Genomic DNA, 9,391 nt, shown 5'->3' with positions numbered 1-9,391 from the left:
AAACCTCATAATTCTCAAACGAATATGAAAACTCGAAAAATTACGAGAACCAAACAGGCCAGTTGCACGAATTATTCACGTGTGATTTTTACGGAAAAAAAAAACAGGTTAAAGTACGTAATGTCCATATGTTACATACGATTTAAATCTTACAATTCTAATACATATTTCTACTTCAAACCTGAAGCCTAAAAACAGACACTCCAGCCAAAGAGCCACCCCAATACCCTCTCAGAACACTGACCCGATTGATCACCATTCACCGCCACTTCACCACTCGGACAAGCTCGAGTCAACTATGCAATCATAGATGTACGAATACAGCCGTATACGTATAGTATGTTTCGCAAGTCGTAAGAGAAACAGAACTTGCAAAAATAGGACAAGGCAGCTTTCAAGCAACTAAAAGAGATTATCTTGAATAGCACTCCGAGCAATTCTAATCTACCAAGAAACTTTACATTATTTGATTCGTAAAGAAAATACTGATACATCAGGTGTCGGTTACGTTTCTTCTATTGAACACATGATCACAAATAAATCAGAAAATAATCTGCAAATTCCCACCATGGTTTTACCAATCAATCCCCAGTTCTCTTGAAAGAAAGAGTCTGTTGATGTAAAGAATGACGGGTTCTGAAGCAACAATGTAATCCTGCATATGAGTCTTCGCCGAGTTCTCTGCGAGAAGAATCGTGTTTGAGAAGAAAGCCACCATTATTGAATCCAGTCATACAAACTCAAGCAGTAGGGCAGCATCACATCTCTGAATAAACTTACTACAATCTCATATCTTCATTCAAAAATTTTATTAGTTATCTTCATTCACTCTATCTGGCCCTTACTAACATGAAAACCATCACACTACTCCTCAAACATAGTCAATCTGGAGTACATGTTGCCTTCTATATATTATCTGTATCGAAATTCTATCTCCAGAAATTAAACTTGTTAACAAGTTTCTAATTTCTTTCAGCTATGTTCAAACATACTATTACATCTATCTTCTTTTATGCAACTAAAAGATTATACTTATTCCAGCTCCATTATCAAGTATCAAAAGAAGCCTCCACATAGTTGGAAGTTTGGGTCTGGTGAAAATGGCAGCAACAAAGCATTTTCTTCAGAGAATGCACCTACAGATTCAAGTCCACATGGCCACCATTTTCTCCTTTTTTAACAAGACCCGGAGTTCTTTAAAAGGTTGTATTTAATTTACTTTCAATTCTCACACACATGGACAAGGGATCAAATTTTGCCAAAGTGGCAAAGCTTCTTGTTTGCAACAACAAGAAGCGGGTTCAAAGCTACATGTGGACATGTTCCAGGGTTTTCCCAAAAAAGAAAAGCACTTAGACAAGGCCAAGGGCATATAGGATTTCCAACAGAGAAAAGACATGGGGAAACAAAAATCCAGAGGAGATGTTTTGTCTTTTAAAAATCAGCGTTCTCCCCGTAGGATCAACGAAATTCTTAGAGCCTTTGATGACATGAAAAATCATCATTTTCTATGCCTCAGATGATCCAGAAGTCTTTTTATTTTATAGGACAAATAACACCAATTTGGTATAACGCCACACTGGCAAATTTGCTGATCCAATGACAGAGACTGATGCTCAGCACTAGAACAAATAAAGCATAATGTCATTCATTGAAGCCGTCCCTGCTTTACAAGATATTTAAATGGTGTCACCCAGACCCCTGTACTAAATATAGTGGCTCATTCCTTCGTATGAAATTGACAACTGATGCAAGGATTAATCCACGCTTACTACATTAATATATGATTGTCAAATTTGTTTTCTAGCTATGCATCTTACAGTTTAGGAGTAACGACATACTTGCCCTGGATGCTACAGCTTCCAATGGTAATCCACACTTTCGCATCATATACCTTCTTGATTTTTCCAAAATAAAACATCATTGCCGAGACTTGCAAATAATGAGCCAGAGAATTTTAAAGCTGATCATGCATCTATTCTATATTGACATTTATTCCTTTAAGCACTTAATAATTGATCAGAGCAGATGATACGTTGATAATGATTCTATGTACCTACTTTTCTTCCTCTACCCAGATAGTGTACTGCAAATAGTAGAATGGCTCCAAAATCAATGGATTGGCATAAAGATAATTGATGTTAGAAACAGAATGTCAGAAACAGAGGAGCTAACCAGCACTCCAGAAAACATGGTTTACGTATCTCTGGGCAATTTTCCTAATTGTTCCGACAAAAAAAAAAGAAGAGAGGAGGGAGGAATGAAATAAACAGTGCTATAAATACATACAAACTCACCATCCTCACTGAGTTTCTTCAATAACTGTGCCTTTGTGGGAAGGGCATACATCCCTGCAGCTACAGCTTTCCTAATAGCCCACCCATGGTGAGGAGCAAAAACCTGTGCGTAAGCCTTGGAGGCTGGATCCCTTAAGGAATTCCCCCTACCAAAAAGATTAACAAACCATAAAGATCACCCATAACAACATAAAAAAGCAATGTCAAGTGCATTACTGGAAATAAGATGGAATAAGCAAACAGATCCAAAACATTTTCACCCCCTATTTAGTTTTAATCCTTCCTGAACTCCATAAACCGACATCCTTCTCTATCTCATGTCTTCCTCATCCTCCTCTCATTGTAGTGTCCCCATTGTAGAACTACATTTTGTAGAGGCATATTGACTAGACATATCCGGTGTATAAACCACTTTAAATGAGCCCCTCCCATCCCATTCTCAACGTAGTGAACTTTGTCTCCTCTCTTGCTCCACAAAAGTCCCTATCCTATAAAAATTCTTTTGGAACGGGGGTCAATGGGTTGTTAGGAGGTGCCCTTCTGGGCTTCATGAAATCATGTTCACTTGAAACAAGTTGAATATGGAATCAACAAGGACAATGAAAAATTGAGCAAATGATATAACACAATTTCAGTTTTCCTTCCCCCGCTACTTAATATCATTAACAGTTCAGGAAACACACATTTGCTAACTGGTCTCATTTGCGTGCAAAGAAGTCTCATGGAGAAACTTAAACTTTGTTAACATACTCTGATACGAGAATTTGTTCAAAGAGTACCCTGACCATGTCCAGGCCGCGCTTCACCCTCAGAAGATTTCTCGAATGGCTACCGGCTTTCCTGACGCAGTCCCTTTCCATATCATGATCCAGCAAAGCCTGCAAGGTCACGATCGACTTGGATGCGTCCGCCAGATCATGAACCTGTTTTTTCACCGGAAAAGGAAAAAAAATTGCAATAAGGGGGCACCAACAGCAAGATGATCATCCATCACATAAATGGTCAATCAAAAGATTAAAACTTGAAAAGGCAAACGGTGTAATTTGCAAAATCCAAAGAAGGGTGATCAGCAAATCCCCATTCAAACCCCAAAAATCACCTCTAGTGAATATCATTCTTCAGGAGAAGAGTTACAGAATCGCAGGAAGATGCCTGAAGCCAGTCATTAGGACCAGCTCCTTACGTTAACAAAGCAAGAGTATTCGCAGGCCATTAGAATTCATTCGTTCGATCATAAGTCCTTCATCAACTATCAGCTCAGCCGTCAAACCCTGATGCCATACGGTTCCACAACCTAACGAATTTCAACCTCGATGATTGCGAGGGAGCCGGGGAAATGAATCTAACACGCATTTAAGTCGCAGCCCTCGGGATCGGGCGATGATACCTTGGCGACGTAGTCCATCTCGGCGAACTTGAAAGCGATGCCGAGGCAGCCGAAGAGCGGGGACACGAGGGAGCAGGCGGTGGAGAAGGGCGCGACCTCGACGCCGACGCCGCCCGCCGCCGCCGCCGCCGCCTGGGAGTCCACGGCCGCCGCGAGCTCCTTGAACGACCGCCCGATCTTCCTCAGCGGCCTGTCGTCGTCGCCGCCGCCGAGCTCGGCCATTTGATCGGAACGGGCGATTCCAACCGGAGCACAGCTCTCTCTCTCTCTCTCTCTCTCTCTCTCTCTCTCTCTAAATTCGGAGTCGTCGCTGGTGCGATTATGACGACGATGTTAGGCGAAGGAGAAAAAGGGTGGTTCTCGCGTGACGTCACTCGATCGATTGGTCTTGTCGATTTTATATAAATTTAGGATAATACCACGAAAAACCCAAACGATATATCTGCGATAAATTTATCCCAAACTAATTTTTTGATCACGAAAAATCTCAAACCTAAGACATGTAACAATTTTACACGCACTAATGTTTTGACCACGAAAAATCCAAAACTCCAGACACTCACGATAATTCACTGAACTAATTTTTTGACAACCAAAAATCCTAAACTAAGACGCATGTGACAATTTTACCCTCCGTTAGTTTCCGTTAAATTTTATGGTCAAATTGCTGAGTTTGATGACACGTAATAGTTGGACGGTGTACCACTTGAGGTTTTACCCTTATGTTTGTCACAAGTTTACGAATTTGTGATTTTTCGTGACATTAATATAATTTAACGGAGTGTACATTTATCACAATTATACCAATTTTTGATTTTGGTGGTTAAAAAATTAGGTCATGGTAAAATTGTCAGAAATGTACTAATTTGGGGTTTTCGTGGTCAAAAAATTAGTTTGAGGTAAATTTATCACATGTGTACCAGTTTGCGGTTTTGTAATCAAAAAATTAATTCGGGGTAAAATTGTTATAAATATTTCAGTTTGAGTTTTTACGTGGTATTAACCCTAAATTTTATGTCTTCTAACGACAAAGGACCGAATCATTAGTGCCATCTTCTTCCTTAACAATGTCGTGTCTTTTGGGATTTGAATTGGAAACATATTACCTAACTGTTTGAAGGGTTTCTAAAGTAATGAATATTAAACGATCGACAGGCAAGGGCGGTCGCTTAGAAGAGGCGGCAACCGCCAACAGCGGGCGGTGGCCTCGGCGAGGCGAATCTTGATCATGGCACTCGGTTATCGATGGCAATGGAAGCGACCGATGGCGCCAAATGTTGGGCCAAGGTAACTACGGGCGATGGCGACAACATCGATACTCGGGCAGTGGACCAAATGTGGTCCGCAGGTCAATCGGTGCTGATGGAGGCATCCTCCGGTGCGCAGTGGTTGACTACCGGCAACGAGCCGACCACGATTGATGGGGGGGAGGGATGGAGGGGTTTGATTAAGACGAAATGAGAAGTGCGAATTACATTTCGTTGAGGTCATCTTCCTAAGATTATGAATTGAATTACTTTTTCAAATTGGTTTCGTGAACGGTAATTTAAAGATACCTTAAACAATTAGAGACCACATTTTTTTCCATAAATTGCTTTTCACCCACGGGAAAACAATTTCATTTTTAACTCGGTACAATTACGTTTACGAAGTTAGTCTTTGTTGCCTTACCTACACTTCCATTTGATCAAATAAAACGTAGAAGAAATTGGATGAACTTGCTAATCATTGGACAGATTTGTCTTTGTACAACAAGAAGAGTACTGGACCTTCTTTATATGGCTTCTGAAAACGAACATGCCATGCGAAGAGAGGGAACTATACCTTTCTCATTTACAACAGGGCAAAGTTCAAAATATTTCGGGCATGTTTGTATGCGCTTCAAACGTTGAAAACAATTCTTCGGTTGTCCGCCGAAAACTCGAATTTTCATCTAAATTTCGAGAGAGTATATTAAAAGTATATGTAAATTCACGTGCAAGTATTTTTGAGTCACGAAAAAGCCCGAGTGCATTCGCAATAAGATTCGAATTAAGTAAAAAATGAAAAGCAAAAGTATACCCAAATAAGGGTGTAAATTAGGAATTAAGTTCCAGCAAAAGGTTTGTATACCTTTTCAGCATCAACATGGACTTGCTCGAATGTTCCCTACGATAAAGAAAAGACAAGATAAGAGAAAGAAGAAAAGCAACATCGTCAATATCAGATGCTGCTTGCTTTTGTGAAAGATGCCCCCACCTGTGGCTCTTGCTCTTTTATCAGGCATATGTTCCTTGGGAAACTGCTCCTTCCCTCCTACTATGCTAAGGGAAACTAAAATAAAATGAAAAATCCCCAGATAAAGCAGAATGAGAGTATTCTCTCCCAAGCATTACCGTCAAGATGATGATAACCGCGCATCCTCAATCCAATCAAAGACAAGCTCTCTATGTCAAACCGAATGGAATTATGTCCTCGTGACTAGATCTCAAGAGATTACAGTCGAACCTCATACTTCTCGAAACGTCCCGATCCTTTATCAAGTTCTTTTAGCATGGCAGCAAAGTCCAAGGAAAAAACTTCGACCACACAGCAATTCAACTGTCAAGTTAAGCCAACTTGGCTGCTTGATGTATCCACGTACTCATTCAACCATTGCATTTGCTCAAATGCCCTAAAGACTGATACCCGCCAATAAGATCATGATTGAATACAATATGATGAACTGTGTCCGTCAAATAATATTTGATCATATTGTTTTTTTCTCAACAAAATGTTTCACCGTATCCATCCACTTGATAAACTCGGTTTTATCTTTATTCGCCATGTACTGATGCATGAAAACTGCAAGTTCATCATCTACTCCTCTCTCTTCCAGGAAATCATAAAGTGCATCCTGCAACTCATCATCCAATTCCCTGCAAATTGAAATAATCACTGACCTGATAGATCACAAAATCAAACTTTTCAAAGACAACACAAGCAAATTCTTATTCAAGCCAACAAATGACAGCATTGCCAAAATTCCTTCTCCTTCCATATAGAATTTGCAATTCAGAACTAAATAAAATAAGAAGAAAGAAATTGACATACTTGAATCCAGGACCAGTATACAAGCCAGATGGCATTCTTTGACAACCACGGACAAGAAGTTTGTTTATCTCGATACTATCGGGCCAGGCAGAGCACATGATCTCCAAGACATTACTGCCTTTGTCCTTCGTGATATTGACAACGAAAGAAATATGGAGTTCCACATCTTCTCCAAGGCCGCCAGCAGTTTTCGAGGCAGGAATAGCTCCATCAAACATGGTGGCTTCAATGTTGATATCTTCATTCCCCCCAAATTTTCTTTTCAATCTAATCCATTGCTCTCCCGGCCGGTCATCAACTGTGAAGGGCCCAAATCTATCCACTGGCTGTGGAAAAGGAACTCATGTTAGACCCGAATCAGAAATAGAGTCTTCCCTCCCCACTATCTTTCAAAAGAAAGAACATCTGTCATTTATCAGACAGTCCAGAGTTTCTTAGAGCATGTACAGTTCCAGAAGTGACTTCAGAAAGGGCCAGTTATCAAGAAACCCCATTGACTTTAGACCAAAATTGCGGATTAATCTCTTGGATATCTCAGGATTATTCTGATAATCGTTGTCACTTGTCATGAGTTATCTCAGAATAATAAAAACGTAAGAGATGTCATTTAAATTTACGCCAAATTTAGGACAAGTCGCCACCATTTAATCCTTCGATAAAATGAAATGGTTGTCAAATTGGTCAGCCAATTCAATGACAGCTTACCAAAGACTAGAGGATTGAACGCCAAAGCAAAAACTACATTGCCATTGAAATCAATCATAAAATCGTAAATCTGGTGCATCTTAAAAAATCTCCTGTTATTGATTGAAAACATTAGTCATGCTTTAGGGTAATTGCAACTACGAGCAAGCCTTAATACACATTGGTTCTTGAATCATCTAGCGAACAGATAAGCAAGGACAAATATGACAAGGAAGAGGCTCCCTTGTTTTGAGACCAAACATGAGATACCATGTCTGGCTAAGTATTCAGTGTTCCAATCAACCTAAGAACCCAAGATCTAAATTCAATTATTTAACCATTGATGCAAGTCAGTTTAAGGTACAAATCCTCCCAAATAGGAGGTCAAATTGCAAAAGTCCCATTCATAAGGAAAAAGATGGGTATTTTAATGTACGATGAACATGTCCTGCTGTAGATCAGGAAACAGATAAGCTTCCAAAGAATCTAGATTCAAACCTCAATTCTCCCATGAAGAGAGAAGCATAAGGGCAACTAGAAGATAAGCTAAATTATACAAAAGGCTGAATAAAGTTGATTGCAGTCCACATGGAGTGACGTTTTCTTTCGCATTGGTGTGCTAATTGCTAAGTAATACATTCAAAACTTTTAGTAAAGGACCACCCCGGAAGATATCAGTTGTATAAATCCAATCCCCTCAACAGTGAAAGGAACCGACACGACCAATTCCCCAAGACAGATTGTCTCCTACTCTCGTTTCAAGAAAGCCCAACCTCCACATTCTTGAAAGGATCTTTCGAAACCTTACTCTTAAACAAGAGAAATTAGCTTTGAACTGACTCTATCCAGTCCATTGAACATTGACGATATGAGATATTGTCCTAACCAACCCATCTAGGTCTTTCCCAAGAAAGCACATCAGCCTAGTAGTGGTACATAGATATACCCTCGGCCAATCCTGCAGAGAGTCTCCCATCAACTGTACTAATCAAAGAGCGAAAGCTGCATAAACCCCGCACGAATTCTACACGCTCCGCAACGGAGCCCGACTTCCTCGATCAAATTCAGCAGCTGAATCCAGAAACAACTACACTATCTTCCTCTTGCGCGCGCGCGCGCACACAGAAATCCCCAAAACATCAAATTGGCCAGCTTCTTCACATTTAAGACAAGTTGTATGAACAATTTCGCCGTTACCGCGCAAACGGACCAAAATCAAACATCTACACCACACCAGCAAAGAACGAAATCAAAAACCCAAAAAAAAGAAAAAGGAAAAAAAAGGCACGAGTGCACTTACTACCTTGGCAGAAGGCGCGCGTTCGAGCTCGCACTGGATCTCGTTCCTTAGGAGCCTGAGGATGTTGCCTTCGAAGGCGGACTTGCGCATATCCGAGATGTAGGATCGAGATGGCGCCCGACGGGCGCGACCGGGAGGCGGCGGGTGCCTCTCCGACGGCGCGCGAGGAGGGGACGAGTGGAGAGACCTGTGGTGCTGCTGCTGCCGACGCCGCTGCACCACCGGAGGCCTCGGGAGGCGCGACGGCGGGCCGGCTAGGGTTCCGATGAGGCGGCGGAGCGAGCGGGCCGCGGCCATCGGAGGCGAAGGAGATGGCGGTTTGGGGGGAGAGGTTCGCAGGCTTTTTTGTGTAGGGTTTAAGCTCCGACACAGCTTGCGCACCGCCGCTACTGCGATCGCCGGTGGAAAAATTAGTACAGGCTCGTCGCACGTGCGCATTTCGCACGAATCCGTTTGGGCAATTTTGTGGGAAATCATTGAAAAAAGGAAAAGTTAATACCACGAAAAACCTATGCCAAATTTACGTCAAATTAAAACTCTCAAACTGGTACATTTGTAATAAATTTACCCATTGTTAATTTCCGTTAAATTTGATTTACATCGCGAAAAACTATAAATCGATACACCTGTGATAAACGGAGAGTAAAACCC

At 41.2% G+C, this 9,391-nt stretch overlaps 2 protein-coding genes across 3 annotated transcripts; both read right to left on the bottom strand.

The window, feature by feature from the left end:
* Positions 1-412: 412 nt before the first annotated feature.
* Positions 413-3,995, bottom strand: LOC115684168 (accelerated cell death 11). The gene is made up of 4 exons (XM_030608870.2): positions 3,685-3,995; positions 3,048-3,220; positions 2,298-2,443; positions 413-681 (listed from the first exon to the last, which is right to left on the bottom strand). The coding sequence occupies exons 1-4, from the start codon at positions 3,904-3,906 to the stop codon at positions 575-577; spliced, it is 648 nt and encodes a 215-aa protein (XP_030464730.2). The 5' UTR covers positions 3,907-3,995; the 3' UTR covers positions 413-574.
* Positions 3,996-5,727: 1,732 nt separating this feature from the next.
* On the bottom strand, positions 5,728-9,138 carry LOC115684167 (uncharacterized protein At2g39795, mitochondrial-like). Of its 2 annotated transcripts, none has more exons than XM_056305972.1 (3): positions 8,744-9,138; positions 6,757-7,082; positions 5,728-6,605 (listed from the first exon to the last, which is right to left on the bottom strand). In XM_056305972.1, the coding sequence occupies exons 1-3, from the start codon at positions 9,035-9,037 to the stop codon at positions 6,413-6,415; spliced, it is 813 nt and encodes a 270-aa protein (XP_056161947.1). In that variant the 5' UTR covers positions 9,038-9,138; the 3' UTR covers positions 5,728-6,412. The 2 variants fall into 2 exon arrangements, with proteins under 2 accessions (XP_056161947.1, XP_030464729.2); XM_030608869.2 differs by having other exon boundaries at positions 5,728-6,581; positions 8,744-9,137.
* Between the last annotated feature and the right edge of the window lie 253 nt (positions 9,139-9,391).

The sequence above is a fragment of the Syzygium oleosum genome, unplaced genomic scaffold, assembly GCF_021117445.2.
Source record: "Syzygium oleosum isolate NSW1041296 unplaced genomic scaffold, Sole_v2.1 Sole_v2.40, whole genome shotgun sequence".
In the NCBI taxonomy this organism is placed as follows: Eukaryota; Viridiplantae; Streptophyta; class Magnoliopsida; order Myrtales; family Myrtaceae; genus Syzygium; species Syzygium oleosum.
Note: the sequence above shows the minus strand (reverse complement) of the source record. Positions and strands in the feature narration are given on the sequence as shown.

What these genes read in the sequence shown, in the direction of transcription:
- LOC115684168 (XM_030608870.2), bottom strand. Translation starts at nt 3,906, where the DNA reads ATGGCCGAGCTCGGCGGCGGCGACGACGACAGGCCGCTGAGGAAGATC. An exon ending in GAACAAATTCTCGTATCAGA is followed by an intron (nt 2,444 to 3,047) that starts GTATGTTAACAA and finishes TCTTTTTGGTAG; the next exon opens with GGGGAATTCCTTAAGGGATC. An exon ending in GAAGAAACTCAGTGAGGATG is followed by an intron (nt 682 to 2,297) that starts GTGAGTTTGTAT and finishes TTCTTCTCGCAG; the next exon opens with AGAACTCGGCGAAGACTCAT.
- LOC115684167 (XM_056305972.1), bottom strand. Translation starts at nt 9,037, where the DNA reads ATGGCCGCGGCCCGCTCGCTCCGCCGCCTCATCGGAACCCTAGCCGGC. An exon ending in AACGCGCGCCTTCTGCCAAG is followed by an intron (nt 7,083 to 8,743) that starts GTAGTAAGTGCA and finishes CCTTTTCCACAG; the next exon opens with CCAGTGGATAGATTTGGGCC. An exon ending in TATACTGGTCCTGGATTCAA is followed by an intron (nt 6,606 to 6,756) that starts GTATGTCAATTT and finishes GTGATCTATCAG; the next exon opens with GTCAGTGATTATTTCAATTT.